The sequence below is a fragment of the Miniopterus natalensis genome, chromosome 1 (assembly GCF_054644295.1).
Source record: "Miniopterus natalensis isolate mMinNat1 chromosome 1, mMinNat1.hap1, whole genome shotgun sequence".
Taxonomy (NCBI): Eukaryota; Metazoa; Chordata; class Mammalia; order Chiroptera; family Miniopteridae; genus Miniopterus; species Miniopterus natalensis.
Window position 1 is genome coordinate 106,572,211 of NC_142081.1, and position 24,339 is coordinate 106,596,549.

The 24,339-nt window shown below is 35.6% G+C and overlaps 1 protein-coding gene and 1 non-coding gene across 6 annotated transcripts in view; both read right to left on the reverse strand.

The window, feature by feature from the left end:
* The window catches only part of TOGARAM1 (TOG array regulator of axonemal microtubules 1), an 89,067-nt gene that overhangs the window by 31,702 nt on the left and 33,026 nt on the right, over positions 1-24,339 (reverse strand). For 3 of the 5 annotated variants that reach the window (XM_016217363.2, XM_087824949.1, XM_087824935.1), the window contains 8 exons: positions 23,670-23,902; positions 21,071-21,171; positions 15,680-15,829; positions 10,364-10,462; positions 8,968-9,143; positions 8,315-8,468; positions 7,591-7,725; positions 2,810-2,963 (listed from right to left, as the gene is read on the reverse strand). In XM_016217363.2, the coding sequence (XP_016072849.2) occupies positions 2,810-2,963; positions 7,591-7,725; positions 8,315-8,468; positions 8,968-9,143; positions 10,364-10,462; positions 15,680-15,829; positions 21,071-21,171; positions 23,670-23,902 (1,202 nt within the window). The remainder of the gene's footprint in view (positions 1-2,809; positions 2,964-7,590; positions 7,726-8,314; positions 8,469-8,967; positions 9,144-10,363; positions 10,463-15,679; positions 15,830-21,070; positions 21,172-23,669; positions 23,903-24,339) is intronic. The other 2 variants (XM_087824944.1, XM_087824939.1) reach the window with 2 other exon arrangements.
* LOC148094294 (U6 spliceosomal RNA) lies at positions 5,017-5,123 on the reverse strand. The gene has a single exon (XR_015716273.1). It is a non-coding gene; the product is annotated as a U6 spliceosomal RNA (small nuclear RNA).

Genomic DNA, 24,339 nt, shown 5'->3' on the forward strand with positions numbered 1-24,339 from the left:
TGGGGCCTCCCAGGAGATGCAAAGTCAGCTAATGCTTGTGTCCTGCCTGGGGCCACCTGGCACCAGCTACAGAGTGATCTATGGATGGTTGCTACTTGTGTTGGGCTTGGAGGCGCCCAGGAGAGGCCAAGCTGTGAACCTTGGCAAGCTGCTGCTAGTGCTGGGCCTGAGGTCACTTATCAAAGGTATGGGGTATGCTGAGGCCAGCTGCTGTTTGAGAGATTTTAGAAAAGTCTGAAGTTTGAGCTAGGACAGGCCATTTATATGGAAAAGCTACTGCAAACAGCTTGGGGAGGACTGAAAATTGGGTGGGGTGGGGGGTCTCAGGGGATCACCAGGGAGGGGCAAACAGTGTGGGCTGGATTGATGGAGACTCAGATAAGATGCCTGCCAGTCAGCTCTGTGGCAGGGGAGATATCAGTAGAGTAATAATGACCTTTGCCAGCACTTTTGTCTGGGAGAAAACTGCCTCCTAGTTCTTGCCCTCGTGCCAGACAATTTAGTTCCTCCCTGTATGTCCCTGGATCCTTTCAAGCTGCTGCCTCAGTGCTGGAGCTCAGAGGGAGTGAGTCAGAGTAAGTCTGTGTGCTGGCCCTTTAAGAGGAACAGCTTGGGTCTCCAGCTCCTTCCGTTACTCAGCCATAATCCCTGTTGGGTTTTAAAACCTGAAGTTATGGGGACTTCTTGTCCCAGCACTGGAACCTGAGGCTGAGGGATCTGTTGTGGGGCTGGGAGCCCTTGCTCCTCATGGTGGATTTGCCACAGCCAAGATATTGCTCCTGATGAAAAACATGCCACATGTGGGTATTGGACCAACCCAGCCTGCTCCTCCACCCCTCCTACCAGTCTCAACGTGGTTTCTTCTTTAATTCTTTAGTTGTAGGGCTTCCATTCAGCCATATTTCAGGTGGTTCTGAATGATGGCTGTTCCGTATTTTAGTTGTAATTCTGATGTGGTTGTGGGAGGAGGCGAATACCGCGTTTACCTGTGCTGCCATCTTGGTTCCTCCTAGAATATGGTCTTTCTTGATAAATGTTCCTTATTGCCTTGAAAACAATGTGAATTCTGTGGTTTAAGGTGGAGTGTTCTACAAATGTCAATTAGTTCAGTAGTGTTCAAATTTTCTATATACTTACTGATTTCCTTTCTACCAGTTCTATCAATTAATGAGAGAGGGTTATTTAAGTTCCAACCATAACATCCATTTGTTTATTTCTTCTTGCAGGTCTACCAGTTTTTTCTTAATGTATTTTGAAGCTCTGTTATATGGTAAATAAATGTTTGGGATTGCTATGAATGCTTGATGAATTAACCTTTTTCATTTTAAGATGACCCTCTTTATTCCTGATGTGAGACACAGAATTTTAAAATGGCACCATGATTCCTGCCCATGGTATACAAACATGTATAATGCCCTCCTCTTGGCGATAAAGATGATGAGATATCACTTCCCTCAATCATGTTACATTATATGGCTCAAGGAATTTTGCAAGTTGTCCTAAGCTCACTGATTCTCTGTTCATGTCTTTCTTCCAGCATAATTTTTTTAAAAAAAGTATTGATGTTAGAGGGAGAGAGGAAGGGAAGGAGAGAGAGAGAAAGAGAAACATCAATTTGTATTTCCTCTTATTTATGCGATTATTGCTTGCTTCTTGTATGTGCCCTGACTAGAGATTGAGCCTGCAACCTTGGCCTATGGAGAGGTAGGGGAACTTTTTTCTACCAAGGGCCATTTGGATATTTATAACATCATTCAGGGGTCATACAAAATTATCAACTTATAAATTAGCTATGAAAAAAGCTCCTAGATTTATTGAATTTTAAGTCCTGCCTGCTGTTGCCTCAACAGTGCCAGACCAATGATTTAATCTCTGGCCTATGGGGACAACGCTCTGACTGAGCTACACAGCCAGAGCTGCTTCTAGTTTAACACATGGATTAGAATTATAACTGTAGTTATAATATCCTTCTTTATGAATTCTATCATCTGTATCATGTTAGGATTAGTTTCAATTGTTTAATTTTTTCTTCTCATTAGAGTTGTATTTTCCTATTTCTTTGCATGCCTGACAATTTTTATTGGATACCAGGCATCATGAATTTTACCTTAGATATTGTTGTATCGCTATAAATATTTTTGAACTTTGTTCTGGGGTGTAGTTATTTGGAAAATTTGATCATCTCAGGCCTTAATTTTATGCTTTGTTAGGTGGGACCAATCCAATCTTTAGCTTAGGGTTTAGTCATTCCATAGATGAAGCAAAACTCTTCTGAATGTTCTACCCAAAGCCCTGTGAATTTGGAATTTTCCACTCTGCTGGTAGGAACAGGATGTATTCTTGGCCTTGCACATGCTCTATGGATTGTTACCTATAACTCTTCGAGTGGCCCTTGTTTTAGCTTCAGGTAATTTACTCACATGCATGTCTTGACCAGTTTTCAGATAAACATTTGAGAAGATTCCTCTGATGGTCTCAGGAGTTCTTTGTGGAGCTCTATCCTCTCTGGCATTCTGCCTTGCAAACTCTAGCTACCATGGCCTCCCCAAACTCCCAGCTCCATCTACATCTCTGTTGATATGTAGGTGGTTTCTCTCTCGAGCTGTGACCTGGGGGTTGCAGGTTCGATTCCTGGTCAGGGCACATGCATGGGTTGCAGGATAGATCCCTGGTACGGGGCATGCAGGAGGCAGCTGATAGATGTTCCACTCTCACATCGCTGTTTTTCTCTCTCTCTCCCTTCTTCTCTCTAAAAATCAAGGGGGGAAAAAAACTAGTTAAAAAAAAAGAAAAAGAATGTTGAACTTACCAATCCTCATCAGCTAAAAGCTTCAGGGCTTCTATCAGTGCTATATCTGGTTTGGAAAATGGCCGCAGTTCTGATGAATCCATTATTTCTGGACTATGAGTAACAGAAGGCATCCTTTCTTTGTACTGTGCAATGGATCCAGGAGACGTGTCACCTAAAAGAAAAAACATTAAATAAAGCATCAGGGAACTCTGATACAAAGGGATACAAATGGTATTCTGATGATAGAGTTTATGAATATTTCTTATGGGAACTAGTACTATTAACTTAGTCTCCAACAAAATTGTAACATCCAGATACTGAAGCTATTTAAAACTATACTTTTTATATACAAAATTATTAAATTACATGTACTATAATTATATAAGTGGTTTTTCAGTTATGAGTTATATAACAAAGCCTAGCTTTAAGAACTAAGTCAGTAAGAAGCATATGATCCCATTTTGTAAAAACATGTGAATATATAACTGTTTTACTATCCAACTGATAACTAAAAATGAAGCTTCAAGGTATTTGCATATAGAATTCTAATTGAATTGTACAACTATCAATTTTTGCTATTTGGCATAGAATTAATAGTGTATCACAAATCCTAAGCCTATGTGTAGTAATAAAAACAATGTTTTTTCCATAATCAACCATTTCTAGACGTAAGGCATTTCCTTAGATGTTGGGGAAACAAATCATCATCCCTAAGTGCTCTGGGTAATGTCCTGAGGGTGCTGCACAATGTAGGCCGTGCAGGAAGGTGTTAAAAATGCATAATGGCTTTTATAAATGGGTAAAGACGTATTAGCTATTTTTTATGTTAATATTACCTTAAAAAATACTTTTAGGTACCAGAAAATGGCTATCAAAAAAGTATTTACTTATCATGCTATTTGTAAAAAAATGTTACATGAAATATAAGAGATACACAAATATAAGAAATTTCACTTGATGCTATACACTAATTATGTATTCAGATGCACCTAAAATCCAAAGGAAACAAGGTATTAACAATATTTGTTAATGTTTATGACAGATCTTATGATAATCTGCTTTTACAAACTTTACTACATTTAAATTTCTCAAAAAGCTGAGATACATTATCTCTATCTTGTGGCTGAGAAAATAACTGAGTTTTACAGAGGCTAAAAAAAATCTATCCAAGGTCTCAGTGATAATGAGCAACAAAGGCAGGATTTAGATCTAGGTCCACTATTACCTTTGATTTTATATAAAGAGGTCTAAGACAAAATTCCTGCTTTCAATAAATTTACCACATACCTAACAAGAGACATTTAAATAGATAAATATGATATTTTGGATTACTGTAGTGAGAAATCAGTAACAGTTTTTGCTAGAGTAAATTGTATATGAGGAAGATGACGTGATAATTAAAGAATATAATAAAAGCTCTGGCAAGTGTGGCTCAGATGGTTGGGTGCATCCCATGCACCAAAAGGTAGTCAGTTCCATTCCTGGTCAAGGCACATGCCCGGGTTGTGGGCTCCATCTCCAGTAGGGGGTGTACAGGAAGCAGGTGATAGGTATTTGCTGTCACATCAATGTTTTTCTCTCTCTCTTTCTCCCTCTCCCTTTAAAAACACAAAAATAATCTTGCCAACAATAGCAATGATCTACATGTTGTCAAAGCCAATAAACATTTCTCTAAAAAAAAAAAAAAAAAAAAGAATATAATATAGTAAGTAGCACTGGCCAGGTAGGTCAGTTGGTTAGCGTCATCCAGATATGCCAAGGTTGCAGGTTTGATCTCCCGTCAGGGCACATACAAGAAGCAACCAATGAATGCATAAATAAGTGGAACAACAAATCAATGTTTCTCTCTCAAATCAATAAATTTATTTATTTTTAATTTTCTTTACTTATTTATTTTTTCCTCACCCGAGGATATTTTTTCCATTGCTGTTTTAGGGAGTGGAGGGGTGGGAGAGAGAGTGAGAGATATCAACGTGAGACACATCAATTGGTTGCCTCCCGCATGAGTACCACCAGGGCTGGCGATTGAGCCTGCAATTAAGATACATGGCTTTAGGCCGGAATCGAACCTGGGACACTTCAGTCCTTGGGCTGATGATCTAACCACTGAGCCAAACTGACTAAGGAAAATCAATAATTTTTTTAAAAAAATATAATACATAGACATCATTTTATTTTTCTTAAAAATTTTTTTTCAATTAGAGTTTACACCTAATATTTTGTATAAAAACATGGAACACTTCACAAATTTGCATGTCATACTTGTACAGGGGCCAGGCTAATCTTCTCTGTATTATTTCAATTTTAGTACTTGTGCTGCCAAAGCAAGCACTTTCAGTTTATTTATTTTTTATGGTGATTCAGATATACCCTTATTAGGTTTCATATGTAAGGCTGATATGTATAAACAAAACCCTCCAAATTTAGAATTTCACAACCTAGAAAAAGTAGCAAATACAAAATACTAGCCATTATTTATTGAGATTTTGTCTGGCATTGTACTAAGTGCTTCATTTACATAATCTAATTTCATTCATTCAACAACACTATCTGATAGTTATATTATTCCTACATTATGAAGAAACTGATGCTAAAGTTTTGAGAAACCGGTTTCTAGATCTACTCCCTTCCAATTAGAAAGAGAATAACTCATTATGAAAGAGATGTAGATAAACACCAAATTTGCAGTTATATAGGTATCTTTAGCACTTTCACCTGAAAAAAATGAGACTAAGCAAAATTTTAGTCCAAAAAAGAAGCTGTATAGGATATCAATCTAAAGCAGTAATGATCAAACTAAATTGCTTTTTTAAAAACCTTCCACTATATGGTAGACTGATACTTTTATAAAATACAATTAAAGTGCCATGGCAATGTCAAACTGTTAAAATAGTTTCTAAAAATTTACTTTCAGTCCTGGCCAGTGTGTCTCGGTGGTTAGTGTCAGCCATTGCACCAAAGCATCAGGGACTTGTGGGTTGCAGGTTTGATTTCCAGCCCTGATCAGGGCACCTGTGAGAAGCAACCAATTGATGCATCTCTCTCATCATATCGATGTTTCTCTCTCTCTCCCCCTCTTCCTTTCCCCTCCCCCATACTCTCTCTAAAAAGCAATGGAAAAAATATCCTCAGGTGAGGATTAACAAAAAAATAAATAAAAGTTTACTTTCACTTTTTGTATTTTTCTTGTAAGTATATTCTTCTGCTCAAATAATACAAGGGTGACTTCAAGGAAGCACTCTCCTTATACTTCCTAGAAACAATATCTGTGAAACTTCCATTATAGGTAAAAATAACAAAATTAGTTCATGTCTCTAGCAATAATGAATACTTAAAACATTTATGATTTGTTGCTACTTGTACTATTTGCTACTGTTAACTACTAGCTTAGGTAAGAAGTTTTATAGGTTTTTCTCCCCATAGATTATTTAACATTAATATATAGTGAAATTATTTGAGAATGCTAATGGGCTTCAACTTCATGAATGCCTAAGAACTTAACCAGTTGTTAGGGTCATGTTTACCCAGTAATTTTATAGGCCAACATCTCTCATCAAGCATACTCTCAACAATTATTAGTTTTGAGGATACATAATTTTTTCTTTTTTAAAACAAATTTTATCTTCTTTTTCAATTGAGGTACAATTGACATAAAACATTATATTAGTTTAAGAAGTATAACATAATGATTCAATATTTGTAGAACCTGCAAAATAATCACCATAGTAAATCTAGCGACTACTATCCCCATACATAGTTAAAAATTTTTTTCTTGTAATGAGAACTTTTAAGATTTTACTCTTAGCAACTTTCAAATATGCAATACAGTATTATTAACTATAGTCACCATGCTGTATATTACATCCCCATGATTTACTTATTTTATAACTGAAGTTTATATCTTTTGACTCCTCTCACCCATTTCACTCATCCCCTAAGCCCCTCCCCTTCAGTAATCATCAATCTGTTCTTGAGGATATAGAATTTTTAAAAGTTTTCAAGACTTCTTGCATTATAAAAGAATTACAAGCTAGGAAAAACTTCAGACATTCATCTAGTTCAAATCTCTTTTATATTTATCTTTGAGATGGTTAAGTACGCTGTCCAAGATCATATTGATGTATTTTTTTCTATACTTTTTGGGGTTTTTTGGTTGATACCTACACTTCAGACCCAACATAAATTTAAGAATGTTTATTATAGTTCACACAGTTTATTCCTTATAAACAATTAATAATAAACAAAATAATAAGCAATAATCCTTAATGCTTGTTAGAGTTCTCACATTATTTCATTTCAACCTCTCATTTTACCTAGTTGCTACTACACATAAGGCCTATTTTAATATTTTAAAAAACAATACAGGAAACATGGAGCCTACTCTTGGCCAGGTATGGAACCTTGTAAGTACTCAATATGAGGCTGATTAAATGATGAATACATTTTTTTTTAAAATCATGACCTAATGCAAACCAGCTTCACAATCTCAGTTACCTTACCTATAAAATGGGAAACCACTCCTCAACAAAACAGGGATATTTGTATGGAGCATGGAAGAAATCTTTGAGATAATCTGGACCTTTGAGGTAATGTAGATATTTATAAGGGCAGAAAATAAGGCCTGTTCCAGGTCACAAAGCTAATTAAAAGGCAGAGCTCATATTTAAAAAGCCAGGTCTGTCTAATGACTCCTGCTAGTTCAGTGCTCTCTCCACCACCAATGAACTGAACCAGACGTGGTCTCTTAAGCTTAACAAGGATTTGTGACATTACTTTTTACATTTAAACAAGTGACTTACCTGAATCTGAAAACACTAAAGATGGTGACCTTTTTAAACTGGCCCCTCCTTTCAATGGAGGGTTGAAGGTAATGTTTTCTAAAGAGGAATCCTCATTTTTTGATATTCCCACATTATCTCCAAAAATATTTAAGTCTAGAAAAGAGAAGAACAGTCAGTCAACCTCCTTGTTATGAGAAATACAGTGGTACCTCGGTGTTCAAACGTCTCCGTTGACGAACATTTCGGTTTAAATACTCAGAAACCTAAGCATATACGTTCTTTTTTACAGGCAAAAGGAAAGAAACCATTGTTTGTACAGTTGATCCTGGAAAATATATGGAGTTTGTATGATGCTGTCTTTTAAATGCCGTCTTTTAAAGGTTAAGAATGCCATAAACCCGGAAGGAAATGCTTTGGTTTTCCAACACGCCTGGGAAGTCGAACATGCCACACAGCTTCTGCTGAGGGCAAGATCCTGAGGCCTAGCTGTTGGCTGTGGATCCCTCGGTTTTTGAATGTTTCAGAACTCAGACGGTCTTCTGGAACGGATTACATTTGAAAACTGAGGTACCGCTGTAATTAATATTTATTATAATAGTTAAGCTACTGGGTCTTGCAAATTTCAGCATTATAGTTCAACATATTCCACTATTAGCCCTATATCACCCTCAGTTAAACCATAGTACACTAGCTTTAGAATATTACTAGTGGAAAAACATACCAAAAGCTAAATTCCACTTACTTTCAGATGCTATTTTCTCAGTTCCTGTCTGTTTCATTTGCTCCCAGGGACTGTGTTCCTTCTTTTCACAATCTTTAATGTCAAAAAGTTCTTTTTCTTCTTTTCTCTTTTGTTTCATCTTGTCAAAAGTAGATTTTGAAACAGAAAGTTTGATCTGCATGAAAAAGTTGAAATATCGGAAAGTATTCAGGGAACTTGACATTTAAAATAACTATCTTCATCTCAGACAACTGTATATAGGCATTAAATGTCTACATACAATATAAACCATACATTTCTTAGTTCTTATTTCAGGAATTCTAAAATAGAAATATATAGTGCCAATATCCAACTAAATTTGTGCCTGAGGATATTAGTCTGTTACTCCTTGAGTATATACCCTAGAAAATTATTATATACATACATACACACACACATATAAAATACATGTCTAGTATAAAAATACACTAGATGCTTTACACCAGAACATGAAAATATGTGGAGGAAAATAATAATAATTTATGATTTAAATAATCAAGCATCAGGCTTTTCAATTACATTGCAATTTTAAATTTTTAAATTGGAACACTTTCACTAACCCAAATCTGACATATACAAAACAATAATGCATTATAGGCTTAAAGTTACCCTAATAATTAAGCAAATGACCTTACATCTTTTTCATTCTCAACATCAAGATACAGTGGAATACTTTGTTGGACTGCTCTTCCATAAATCCCTGATGGTGGTTCAATGTTTTGTTTAACTGAAAATTTATACCCATTTTCCACAGAAGATATCACAGATTGGATGCAGGTTGCTGGTTCTGAATTTGGATTTCCAAATACACCTGAAATCAACAAACAATCAAAATGCCATTAAGTATTTATGTGATGTCACTCTAAATAAAGTTTAAGACAAAGCTCTGGCCTTCAAGAAATAAACAATATAGTTAATAAGAAAAACATATTAAATACTCATAAGATATAAAAGTGAATACCCTGACAGGACAATAATATAAAAGTATTACTAGACATAATATCAAGTGAAATCATGTAAGTGCTGAGTTCACAGGAAGGAAGGTTAGCGTGAGCTGGGTGTTTAAGATGATTTCAAGAAGCAAGAATCTGAGCTGGTACTGAAAGACACAATGAATTTGGAGACCAGAGGAAGGAGGAAAGGATATCCCATGAAGATAGGGATGCTTATAAGCAGAGTTGAACACGTATAAAGCATGTATATGGAGTGAATAAATTAGTTTGGTTTGGTGCAAGGCAAGCAGAAAAATAACAGAAAATAAGTTTGCAAGAGTAGGTTGGAGCCTATCTGAGGAGGGCCTTACAATGACTTAATGAGACTCTATCAGGTAAAGAAGTTAGGAAAGGTTTTCAAACATTACATTCTTTTTACCAAGAATAAGATATATACCCTCAATGCCTGTCATCACATTCTAATTTTTCAATTAAAAAAGAGACTAGTTGGGATGTGTTAATGAACTTGATAAGGGAATCCTTTCTCAATGTATATGGATGTCAAATCATCATGTTTTACAATTTAAATATCTTACATTTTTATTTGTCAATTAAACATCAATAAAGCTGAAAAACCTCCACCTAGTTTTAAAGGATATTTGCAAATATGTACTACAAAGGTTCCCCACTCCCCCTAAAATATATAACAGGTGTTAACTCTGATTTGGTTAGGCATTATTTAAGTGGTAATAAAATCATATTAATTTATACTGATTGCTAAGCTCATAAATAAGGACTATCATTTGAATTTAAACTATGGTAAAACTGTTTTAGCTATTCTAAAAGTATCTTAGAAGTATCCAAACTGTAGTTGTCATGTACATAAAATATGTCTCTGAAAATTACTGACATGAGTTTACTGTAGTTTTGCTCGAGGATAGAAATGTGAAGTATTCACTTCTAATTCTTTCAACTTAATAACTTTTCAAAAAGAAAGTTCTATTCAACACCTGAATCAAACTCTCTTCTTTATTGATATACTTTGCTTATGAGGGAAAAACATGAAATACAATTAAAAAGCTAAATAACTTTGAAATACCTTTTCCAACAACTACTACTGAGTCTTCTGATAAGGTATTTGTGGATGTGAAGTCAAAACTGGAAATATGTTGTAAATTTGATGATGACCCTGTAAATCCTAAAGAAAAAAAACCCCATATTTAGAAAAACTTATTATTCAGTATTTTGGGATATCATAATATGGTCTTCTAAAACTGAAAATTTATTTTATACAAAGAATTTAGAATTTACTTATTCACACATGTTTATTAATTCAATAAATATTTATCATTAGAATACCTAACATAGACTAGGGACCAGAGAGAAAAGAAACCTTCCTTCCCATAAGAAGTTTACGCATGTCAGGATTAGTGGGAAAGACACACAAGAAAATAATCACAGCATGATAATCAAGTAACAAAAGGGTAACAACAATGAAGGAAAGTTTCTAACCCCTGGAAACAGATCAAGTCAGTCTCACAGCAATCTGTACTTTCCTAGGTTAACTTTTACCTCAGTTTGTGATTATTTATTTTCTCTCCTATTAGACTGTAAGGTCTATGGAGATAGAACCTATGTCTAGTTTTTGTGTTTTTTTTAATCTTCACCTTAAGATATTTTTTCCCCATTGCTTTTTAGAGAGTGAAAGGGAGGGGGAAGGGAGGGAGGGGGGGAGAGAGGGAGGGAGGGGGGAGGGAGGGAGGGGGCAAAGAAAAGAGGGAGAAACACTCACACAGATCGATGTGAGGGAGACACATTGATTGGCTGCCTCCGGCACATGCCCTGACCAGGCCAGGGACAAAGCCTGCAACGCAACTGAGGTACGTGCCCTTGGCCAGAATTGTACCCAGGACACTTCAAGTCTGTGGGCCAATGCTCTAACCACTGAGCAAAACCGGCTAGGGCATAAAGAACATGTTTAATTTAATTACAGTTATCAGAGAGGCTGACATAACTAATCATTTCTAATGTTACTTTTACTTTTTACACTATATTTTCTTCTAAACAAAGATGTATTGAAAGACATACTGCTCAAATCTCACTCCTAAAATAGAAAGAAAAAAATATATTTTTAAAATATATCTTCATTGATTTCAGAGAGAGGAAAGGAGAGGGAGAGAGAGAGATAGAAACATCAATGATGAGAGTCACCGATCAGCCGCCTCCCGCACGCCCCTGGACAGGGGATTGAGCCCGCAACCTGGGCATGTGCCCTGACCAGTAATCGAACCCAGATCGCCTGGATCCTAGGTTGACGTTCAACAGCTGAACCATGCCCGGCCAGGCAGAACAAATATTCTTAAAAGACACTTTACATACAAAAATATCCTTCTATAATCTTTTTATTACTTCTGCCTAATTCATTCAAATAGAGAAAAAGTGTTAATTCATGGAATCTAGTTTGTTAACACTTTAAACATCCATCATTAATCACTTTCTCAAGTTATTCACTGGGGCTCTAGGTTGTTATTATGTTAGAAAATGGAGAGGTTCAACCAGCAGAGGAGAGGAATGGGAAAAGAAGGTGGTTCTGAGGTCTTATCCTACAAAAGTTTGAAGGTTCCTTCAATATGAATTCACTTACATATGCAACTCATTACCAGATTTCTTTTGGAAGTTTCTTCATTCCTTGCACCATTGTCCTCAGTATTTACTTTTTTTTAATCCTCACCTGAGGATATTTTTTTCCATTGCTTTTCAGAGAGAGTGGAAGAGAACGAGGGAGAGAGACAGAAAGAGAGAGGAAGAGAAACATCGGTTGGTTGCCTCCCACACTTGCCCAGACTGAAACCGGGAATCGAGCCTGCAACAGAGGCACATGGCCTTGGCCAGAATTGAACCCAGGACCCTTCAGTCCAAGGGCTGATGCTCTAACCACTGAACCAAAATGGCTAGGGCCAGTGTTTACTTTAACCAGATTATTTGAGAATGCAATTTTGGAGTGATTATGCCCAGGGCTATATTATTAGTTTTGGTTGGCTCATTACCACTCCATTCCTTTAACATATGGCACTGAGCACCTATATTCATTTATTTTTTAAAATCCTCACCAGAGGATATGTTTTTTATTGATTTTTAGGGAGAGAGGAAGGGAGACACACACACACACACACACACACACGAGAGAAAGAGAGAGAGAGAGAAACATCAGTCAGTTGCCTCTACTACATGCCCCCACCAGGGATCAAACCTATAACCTAGGTATGTGCCCTGAGCGAGAATGGAACCCACAAGCTTTTGTTGTACCGGATGGCACTCCAACCAACTAAGCCACCCTGCCAGGGCTGAACACCTTTATATACAAAGCATAAGAAAGATATAATGATAATAGTTTTTTTAAATCTGTCTTTATTGATTTCAGAGAGAGGAAAGGAGAGGAGAGACAGATCGAAACATCAGTGTGAGAGTCATTGATTGGCTGCCTCCTGCACGCTCCACAGCAGGGATCGAGCCCAAACCCGGGCATGTACCCTGACCAGGAATCAAACCGCAATCTCCTGGATCATAGGTCAATGCTCAACTGCTGAGCCACACCAGTCAGGCAACAGTATCTTTACTTTTAAGTATCTTGTCCTACTTCAGGCCACTAGAGTAGGGAAAGCTTTCTAAAGAAGCAGCTTTTAAGCCAGTATTCAAAAAGCAGACATGATCTGGACAAATTAAGATTGGGAAAGGGGCCTGGCCAGGCATGGCTCAGCGACTGAGCACCATCCTAGGATCCAGGAGATTGCGGTTCGATTCCCAGTCAGGGTACATGCTCAGGTTGCGAACTCAATCCCCGGTGTGGGGCGTATAGGAGGCAGCCAGTCAATGACACTCTCTCATCATTGATGTTTCAACTCTCTCTCCATCTCCCTTCCTCTCTGAAATCAATAAAGATATATTAAAAAAAAAAAAAAAAAGATTGGGAAAGGGAATGTAGGCAGACTGTATATGCTAAGAAAACTACTATTAAAAATGCGAAAGTCCAGCCGGGCGTGGCTCAGCGATTGAGCGTCGACCCAGGATTCAGGGGATCGGTTCGATTCCCAGTCAGGGCACATCCCCGGGTTGTGGGCTCGATCCCCAGTTGGGGGCATGCAGGAGGCAGCTGAACAATGACTCTCTCATCATTGATGTTTCTCTCTCTCTCTTTCCCTCTCCTTTCCTCTCTCTGAAATCAATAAAGATATATTTTTTAAAAAATGTTAAAGCATAGGCATGAAAAGAGGTATAACAGTAAGCAATAATGCAAAAAAGTTAAGCAAAGTCCCCTGGCCAGTGTGGCTCACTTGGTTGGAGGGTGATCCTGTACAGGGAAAGGTTGTGGGTTTGATTTCTGGTCAGAGTGCATACCTGGGTTGCGGGATTGATCCCTGGTTGGGGCTCGTACAGGAGGCAACCCATCAATGTTTCTGTTTCTTTCTCTTTCTCTCTCTCCACCCCACCCCCTCCCTTGTTATCTAAAATTAAATAAATAAATAAAGACATAACCTGGGGTGAGGATTATAAAAAGGTTAAGGTAAGGTAAGATACTTAAGGGCCTAAAAAATTAAGCTACAGAGTAGGAAACTTATTCTGTGGGGAACAGGGGACTACTACAGGTTTTGAGAGCATGACTTTACTTAAGAAAGATAATACTGGAAGAGTATGCAGCCTGCATAAAAAGGGATGAAAATAAGAGGCAAGATGTCTATCAGAAGATTCCTGTAATTATCCAGAGTGTGGTAATGAAGGCCCAAATTAAACTGAGAAGTACTTGTAGGATGGGTCACTGAATGAACTTGGAGAGCAAGGAGATTAAAGTTTTAAGTCTCCATGACTGGGAAAATGCTGATGCTGCCAATAGAAATGGATAACAAAGGTAGAGGAGCAGGTCTGGAAAGGAAGGTAAGTTTGGTTTTGAATGTTTATTCTTGACCACAGCGATCTAATACGTGTTTGTTTTAGAACACAAAAGTGTGAGTGTAAAGTAATTTTCTGGAGTGGGATAAACTGCTGGTCAAAAGATATACATATTTTTATGATTTTGCTGTATAAAAAAGGATATGACTAACAGTGAATGAATATGCTCAGCAATTATTTCAAAACAATTGTGAAAAAGAAAACTCAAAAATTGTATGTTAGGTTATGAATTGCCTTTGGAAAGAAAAGTATATTTTGTATTTGATTTTCTTTACATGAAAAATGCAAGTACATATGAAAAAACCTTGTCATTCTCTTTATAAAAACAAGGAACAACTGATCTCTTCCACAAAGAAAATATATAAAATTACACTATGGATTAAATTTTAAGAAATTTACACAAAAAATAAAAGTTTCTAATCAAATTCTGTTTTACGCAATTTGAGTTATTTTCACACAAAAATATGCATTTCCTGGAATGCCTGATTGCCTGCACACGTATGACTTAAGATATCAGAAATAGCAAAAGTTGACCTTATTACAACCACAGTTGCTATATACAGAAAATGACAAATCCTTACACTTACTGGATGATTACATTGCTTAAATACAGGTGACTTCTAATTATTCTATTTAAGTATTTATACCCTTAAAAAATCACTTACTCTTTGCCCTGGCCAGTGAGGCTCAGTTGGTTGGAGTATCATCCCATGCACCAAAAGGTTGCCCATTGGATTCTTGGTGAGGCCCCAAACTGAGGTTGTGGGTTTGATCCCTGGTGGGGGTGTGTGGGAGGCAACTGATGGATGTTTCTCTCTCACATCGATGTTTCTCTCTCTCTCCCTTTCTCTCCCTCAAATCAATAAAAATATCCTCAGGTGCGGATTAAAAATAAATAAATCAGTACTCAATACCCTAAGGGAAAATTTTAAAATGCGGCTATAATAAGATCTCTGCAAAAATGGAAAGAACAGTCACAGAGGGAGATGGTACTTACTACTAAGAAAAACAAACAATGTAAATTGTTAGAGATAACAAAGAAGTTTTCTCAGGTTCTACCACACAGAAATTATATTCCAGTTTTACTTCATGGTTACAACGTAAGTAGGCATCTGAGAGTCATTTACTCCACCCCATTTTAGTGGTAAAATGTCTTATATTAAAAAAAAAAGTGTGTGTATGTGTGTGTATGTTCAGGAGGGGGGGCAGTGGCAATAGGGATTCCCTAGTTTTAACCTATTGGGCAATTGCTTCACTGCACTGGCTTCTCAGGCAAGCCCATCAGCCAATACATAAATCGGTGTATTCTCCTACTTAATAAAATTATTTAAGCAACAACATACTAGCAGAAGGTAAGAAAAAAAATTTCGAAACTCAGAAATCTCAGTTAATGTTTCTTTACTGGCATGTTAGGGAAGATTCAGATTTAGAGACAATTTAGGAAAATTAACTTGCTATGAAATTTACTAACCTTTTGTATGCTTATGTCTTGGATGTTCCTTATTTTGTATTTTTAAAATACTAGATGAAATGTCACGTATCCTATCATCTTCAAAATCACCACATCCAAACCCATAGTTCATACGTTGACCAATTATGCTTACGTTGGATGTTGTAATCCCTATAAAATAAAATAATAAAATAAAATAAAATAAAATACATAAAAACATTTATTTGAATGATTTAGGTAATATGATAGAGAGGTACATATCTCCCCTTTAACTCTATCTTGCCATCTAGCCTTTTAAAAATGTCAGTAACATAACAGTAGAAATTATAATATTACAATAATTTTAAAAGTTTTATCTTATTTTAAATTTTGTAATACTTTTTACTTAATAGTAGATAAGAACATTTATTATACACAATACTACAACATTTTATAAAACAGGCTTTAAAATTACAATGAAATAGGAAATTCAGTGTTGAAAGAGATAATCAAATACACATTTTAAAAATATGACAAGCATTTCATGTTTAAATGACATTTTAAACTTTACAGCAAAAAGAAAATTTTAAAATCTAAAATGTTTAAACTATGTCTTGAGATGTGCCTATATTCTTCATTTCTCTCTTTTCTCCCACTCTTGTGTAATGGGACTATACTTGTCTGGCTGGTGAGGCAGTAAACTATGTTGTGACTAAGAGCTTAAGACCCTAGAGTCTTCCTTCCTGGCTTTATTTTTTATTTTTTGAAAGTATTTCTTACTTTTTTTTTTTTTTTTTAAATATATCTTTATTGATTTCAGGGAGAGGAAAAGAGAGGGAGGGAGAGAGAGAAACAGCAATGATGAGAGAGTCATTGATCGGCTGCCTCCTGCATGCCCCCGGCTGGGGATCGAGCCTACAACCCGGGCATGTGCCCTGACTGGGAATCCAACCCCGATCACCTGGATCCTAGGTCGCCACTCAACCGCTGAGCCACGCCCGGCTGGGCTCTTACTTTTTTTTAAAAAATTGATTTTAGAGAGGGAGGAAGGGGGGGAGAAAGAAGAAGAGAGAAACATAGATGTAAGGGAGATACATCAATCTGTTGCTTCCCAACTGTGGAACAACCTGCAATCTAGGTATGTGCCCTGACCAGGAATCAAACCCATGACCTTCAGGTGCACAGGATGACACTCCAACCAACTGAGCCACACAAACCAGGGCCCTGGCTTTAAATCACAGTATGGCCACCTAAAACGCTGACAGAACCTGGGCAACACACTTAACCTTATTTGTAAAATGGGTATAACAGTAGTATTTCTTCCAGAACTGTTGTGAGGATGAAATAAAGAAAACAGATGCAGAGTTTAGCACAGTGCTAGCATATTATAAATACCTAAACAAATCAAAACCTTAACATAGGCCTCCTTTTAACAAATACCAAAAATTTATATGTCTGAGTGTTTAAACTGACCACCCTATATAATACTCTGCAGCTGTGAAAACCACAAAATGTCTACTAAATGACAGTCTTAGGCAATATGTATTTGAATCATCATCCACTCTTATATACAGCTCCTATGTAAACCATTAATAATAATAAAATATAATGTTTTTAATACTGTTGGGGGTATTTTAATAAAATGATAATGAGGAGAGGAGGTGGCTGGTTGCCCCTGGACTAGAGAGGAATATAAAGGGTACTGGGCCAGTTCATAGAGAATTATTTAAAAAATATCTGATAATAGCCTGGCCAGAGTGGCTCAGTTGGTTGAGCATTGTCCTGTGCACTGAAAGGATGTCAGTTCAGTTCCCAGTCAGGGCAAATACCTGGCTTGCGAATTAGAGCCCCAGTTAGGGCATGTATGGAAGGCAACCGATCAATGTTTGTCTCTCACATTAATGTCTCTCTCTCTCTCTCCCCCTCTCTCTAAGCATGTCCTAGAGCGAGGATAAAAAAAAAAAATTGATAATAAATGATAGAGAACTTCCAGGAGTAAAATGGATATCTTTCTAAATTATTCTTCGTTTTGGTAATTCATAAAGTAAGCCTCACAAAGATACTGGCTTGAGTGGAAATGCTTTCTATTAATAGGCAAGACTAATGGTTCTTTAAAAAGCTAAATAAAATTAACAAACTTTTAGCATCACGCACCCTGATTTCAAACTATATTACAAAGCTAGTAATCAAAACAGTATGGTATTGGCATAAAAACAGACACATAATCACTGAAACAGAACAGAGAGCCCAAAAATAAAAACAGATATATACGGTGAGTTAATTTACAACAAAAGAGCCAAGAATATTCAATAGCAAAAGGACAGTCTCTACAATAAACGGTGTTGAGAAAACTGGACACCACATCCAAAAGAATGAAACTGGTTACCTTATAAAATACACAAATTAACCCAAATGGATTAGATGATAAGCTCATTGACATAAGTTTTGGAGATAATATTTTGGAATTAACACCAAAAGGAAAGGCAACAGAAGCAAAAAATAAGCAAGTGGGACTACCTCTAAACCAAAAGCTTCTGCTCAGCAAAGGAAGCCAACAAAATGAAAAGACAACCTACAGAATGAGAGAAAATATTTGCAAATCATATTAACTGATAAAGGGTTAATATCCAAAATATATTTTAAAAACTCATGCAACTCAATCTCAAAAAAACAAACAATCCAATTTAAAAGTGGGCAGAAGACGTGAATACAAATTTTTCCAAAGATATAAATATAGCCAACAGATACATGAAAAGATGCTCAACATCACTAACCATTAGGTAAATGCAAATAAAAATCATGATATATCACCTCACACCTGTTAGAATGGCTATTTTAAAAAAGGCAAAAAATAACAAGTATTGGTGAGGATATGGAGAAAAGGGAACCCCTTGTGCACTGTTGGTGGAAATGTAAATTAGTGCAGCCACTATGGAAAACAGTATGGAGGTTCCCTCCAAAATTAAAAATAGAACTACTACATAACCCAGCAACTTCACTTCTGGGTATATAATCAAAGAAAACAAAACCACTACCTTGAAAAGATATCTGCACTTCTATGTTCACTGCAGCATTATTTATAATAGCCAAGATATGAGAACAACCTAAGTGTCTACCTATGGATGAATGGACAAAGAAGATGTGATATAGATACACAGAATATTGTTCAACCATATGACACAACATGGATGAAGCTTGAAGACAGTATGCTAAGCAAACTCAGACAGACAGAAAAAGACAAATACCGTATGATCTCCCTTATATGTGGAATAAAAAAAACCCCCAAACCTCATAGATACACAGAACAGATTGGTGGTTGTCAGAGGTGAGGGCTAGGGGTGCACAAATGGGTGAGGGAGTCAAAAGGTATAAATTTCCAGTTATAAAATAAATAAGTCATGGGGATGTAATGTACAACATGGCAACTATAATTAATAATATTGTACTGCATATTTGAAAGTTGCTAAAAGCAATGATCTTAAAGAGTTCTTATAAGAAAAAAATTCTAAAACTGTGTGGTGACAGATGTTAACTAGACTTGTGATCATTTTGCAATACATACAAATATTGAATCATTATGTTGTACACCTGAAACTAATATGTTTTATATCAATTATACTTCAATTAAAAAAATAGATGATACTAATCTAATGCTATGGAAAAAAGTTTACTATAACATCATTCACAAAATTTAGCACAATGTGCTACAATAGATAGTGGTAGAATATATGTGGAAATATTGGAAGTGTTGTTGGAAGGACAGATTAGGTCTATAGTTTTTACATAATTATTTTTGTTTTTGTCTTCAGATAGTCTTTATTCTGAGCATTATTATTTTTATATTTTACCAATTAACTAATAAACTTGTAGGGATCGTTTGCTTACTGAAAATAAAATGAACTCCATCCCACATAAACAAAAAATATAAAATCAAGTTTATAAAACCCTAAACCAGCCTGGCAGGGCATGGCTCAGTGGCTGAACATCGACCTAGAATCCAGGTGATCGGGGTTGGATGCCTGGTCAGGGCACATGCCCAGGTTGCAGGCTTGATCCCCAGTGAGGGGTGTGCAGGAGACAGCCGATCAATGACTCTCTCATCATTGATGTTTCTATCTCTCTCTCTCCCTCTCCCTTCCTCTCTCTGAAATCAATAAAGATATATTAAAAACAAAAAAACAAAAAACACCCCTAAACCATTAACAACTTTACATTTTGAGAGCATATTACATTTAACCAAGAATATCTCTTAGTGAATTCAATAATAGTGTTTCTAAAACTTGATCCCAGAAATACCTAAGTTACTTGTTAAAAATACAGATCTCTAACCCTAAAGATTGATTCATTATTAGGCAATGAGGTTAGGCCCTAGAATCTGTATATTACATGAGACTGAAACTGGAGAGAAATCTTAGAAGGCTAAGTAGGTAAGAAATGAATGAGTGATAGTGGTAATTAAACTTAGATGAGTTTAAGACTCATTTAGTAGCAAAAAAATTAACAATCATAGCAAACAATTAGCTACATATATAGCTTGTTAGAATGGTAATTATGATGTAAGGTAAAGTAACCTTAAAAGTTTATACTGAAATCATGTGAAAATAAGTATTATATCCTAATTTGTTACAATTCATTCATAATTCCACACAGTTTACTAATCATAAAAAATAATCATATGCAGTTCCCATCCTAAATAGATCAGAATCCAAATATTTTTCTAATTGATTACTAATAAATTATTTTTGTGAAAAATGATTATAAGTTAGACTTCCAGGTTAGCTCACAAAATTTTTAACACAAGATGTACATGAACTCAACTACTAGTTAAATTTTTTTTTAAAAGAAATTGTCTTTTGTGATGCCCAGTGGTTCCCAAACTAAGCTGCATATTAGAATCATCTGGAGAGCTTTCAAAAATTGATGGCCAGATCTCTTTCCATATCAATTAAATCTAAATGTCTGGGCATGTGAGCTATGGGCTTAAAGGGAGATCAATTATTCAGGTAAATATTTTCTCTTCCAAGAATAATACAATATTTATTCTTGCCAAAATGTCTTTTTAAGGCGTTAAAAAGATGATTAGTCGTTTCTTTTTTTTTAAAATATATCTTTATTGATTTCAGAGAGAGGAAGGGAGAGGGAGAGAGACAGAAACATCAATGATGAGAGTCATTGATCGGCTGCCTCTTGCACGCCCCCTACCGGGGATCGAGCTTGCAACCTGGGCATGTTCCCTAACTGGGAATCGAACCTCCATCTCCTGGATCATAGGTCAATGTTCAACCGTTGAGGTATGCCTGGCCGGGCAGAGGGATGATTAGTCTTAATTGGTGACTATAAACTTCTAACTCTGAAATGTATCCATTATCATTTCTGACATCATTTAAAAATCATACTTTCTATAATCACATTTATAAAACAGTCATACAATACCAGTACTGGAGCTTTGTTCAGCTATCTGAGAGATTTTATTCTTTGCAGAAGAAAGTCTTGTTAGACAAGGTTTTGATCCAAATGTTGGTAATATGTCTGACCTACAATGAAACAAAGTAATTTCAATAAAACATTTGAGATCTAGAGCTGTTCAACACGCTTAAATCAAACATTCTTTATGCTTTTTATTAACTCACTAAACAGGCAGCAAAAAGTATGGAGAATTATGGCTAAAAACATTTTTTATTGGTATTCCTAGTTTACCTTTTGAACTTCCAACCTTTTTAACACATGGTCAATTCTTAATTATTCATGAGAGGAATGCCAAAGGAATTTAAAACTCTCTAACTTGTGCCGTATAATCTTTCATTGGGTCAAAAAACACACCTAATCCAAGGAGAGTCCATTCCAAAATAAACCAAATGATTCTAATCATCTAATATACTATCTACCTTCATATATAATATAAAAATAGAAAATTAACCTATATGATAAATAAAACATCTGCAACAAGTGAGTTTAGTAAATGCCACTTTCTTCTTGGACTACCATTTGCTGTATTTCCTGACTTTATAAAAGCCTACAGGCCTTGTTTCACAAAGACAGCAAACTGAAGAATGTTAAATCTTACTATAAGGAAACAGTTTTAATGTCAATAAGTTCAATGATAGATATAAAAAGTTGTTTTGAAGAAGTACAATTATTTGTAGTTGGGTAGACATATTTGTTAATTGGCCTACTGAGAAATCAATGTTAAACATTTTAGAAGAGTAATTTCTCTAGAATAGATTACTGTAAATTTACATTTATACTCAGTATATTTCACTTGGATGAAAGAAAATACTTCAGTCTCTAGAAGAATGGTTCTCAACAATTGTTTCTCCCCAAACTGCTTAAAGATAAAAGCTCTGCATGAAGTAGTAGTGGCTTTCTTGGGCCATGATTCTTAAGGCAGAATGAGAGCTGGTTGAGAATAATTGCTCTAAAGCTATTAAACTTAAATGTGGAAATACTGAATTCTTTAAAGATAATTTAGTCCATAGATGAGAGTATGCTGAACTTACTTCTCACAGAGTTCAATATCTGAAGAGAGTAACTCTGTGAGACAATATAAAGAATAGTGAGTTCTAAATGTTATAGTATCAAATAAAGTCCTCTTCCCAACTGTGTACCAAATTACTTATAGGACCTTGCAACTGTAGTAGTATATAACATAAAATTTCATATTCATGGGCTATAAGAGAAGAACTTTAGGTCGAAAAGATAAATATATATTTTAAACATCTGGTAACTTAATGAATAGTTACTTTACCAGCCCACATACCGATTCCAAATTCATTCTGTAAATACATTGCATTAGTCTACTTAGGTAATTACAACAAAGGAATTTCCAGTAGAAAAAAATTCCAACCACAAAATAAGCTGCTATTTAAATATACAATGAGAAGGAAATCATGGGATGAGAAAAACTTCTCAAAACAGGACACAAAAATTTGGTTTAATTCTATGAACTGCTGAAATAAAACACCCTTTTTCATTGAAGTTAATAGAACACCATATCTCCTTTGATTATGTAATCGCTATTTACCTAACTTATTCTGGTTCTAGTTCACTTAAGTGAAAATAGAATTAATTTTAAATATTTACTTTTTAAAAAAATGTTTACTTCTAATAGCTATCTATAGACGTGGTTTAGGATGAAATGAAAGGAAAATAAAATAAAAAAGACTGACAACACCAAGTGTTAATAAATATGTAAAAACAACTGGAATGATGACACATTGCTGCTGGGAGTGCAAAATTGCACAAGCATTATAGAAAACTGTTTAGCAGTTATTTAAAAGTTACATGTACGTCTACTCTATGACCAAGCAATTCTACTCTTAGGTTTTTGTCTAAAATAAAGAAGGAAAGGATTTCCTAAAATCCTAGGATAGTCACAGAGATCTCAGAAATCAAGGTGGGAACACTGTTTAAGACTTATTTTATTGAGTTAATCTAAAAAAATTTGTCAAATTGCTATGCTGGAAAATACTCTGTCTGTGTGGGATGGGCAAGAATCTATTTCCAGCACTATTTCTTTAAGAAGACTTCTGAGAGGGCTGCGAAAGTTATGGCATGAAATTCTAAGTTTCTACAAAATAATGGAATAACAAAATATAATAGTAAGGTAACAGCTAAGTGGAGTTTATCCATAACTTAGAGGAAATCAGTGCTGAGTTTTAAATGAAAGCAGTAATATCAGCTATAGGTCAATTGCCAAAGAGCCAATGATCCAGAGAAGAGCTAAAGAACAAGGAATATTGAGATATCTTAGATAGAAAAATGAAAAACTAGAGCTTGGGGGAACAGACTTTATACATATTAATTTAGGTGCTCTAGATTAAAGTTGGGGTTGTGTTCTCTTCTCTCCACCCCCATCTCAAACCAAAGTCAAGCAAAGTAATATGTGAAAACTTATCCATTGTCTTTTAAATGTATTTCAACACTTTAAAAATTAGAAAATCGTTTTAAAGGTTTTTTTTTCAAATATGATATTAGGGCTTTAGACTACAAACTACAGATTAGCATTCACTTAACAACTTAAAACATAAAATACATTATTCTATTCCCCTGAGGAGTTGTAGACAGAGAAGAAGTCAATGATTCTTGGCTGTAAACTCCACTTTCACTGTAAGAGCTGATGTTTGGAGAGGAAGATCGAGATGGGGAGTCCACAGTCAAGTCAAGCTTAATTGCAGAATCAGGGCTTTCAAGATCAGAAGTACTGCCACTCAGTTTTGCTCTTTTCTTAGCTGCACTGTTACGAAGGGACCTAAGAGAGCTCTGCATCTAAGAAAAAATAAAAACAATCAACTTTACAAAATAATTATATTAGTAAAAGTTATCCTTAGATTTTAAAATACACTCTTCTTCAATCCAATACTAACAAGATGAATGTTCACATATCTGCACGTAGTATATAAAAAAAGATTTCATCACTTAGGTATTTATAAACAGCCCATTAGGCTGTAAACCCCTTAAGAGGAAGGATCTCAAGATATTATTTACCATGACATTTCCAGCACTGGGCACAAAGACTAGTATATTACAATAACTCAATTAATAAGTGAATCATTGAATCAGATGGTAGACAGCAGAGTGAGTTAAAGTCACAGAGATCCAGCTAATCTTAGGTCACTTATGTTCATATGTGACTATTTAGAAGTTCTGTGAAATTAGCAAAAAGTAATCCGTTTTCTAAAATTTAAAGTTCACATTCAGCCTGC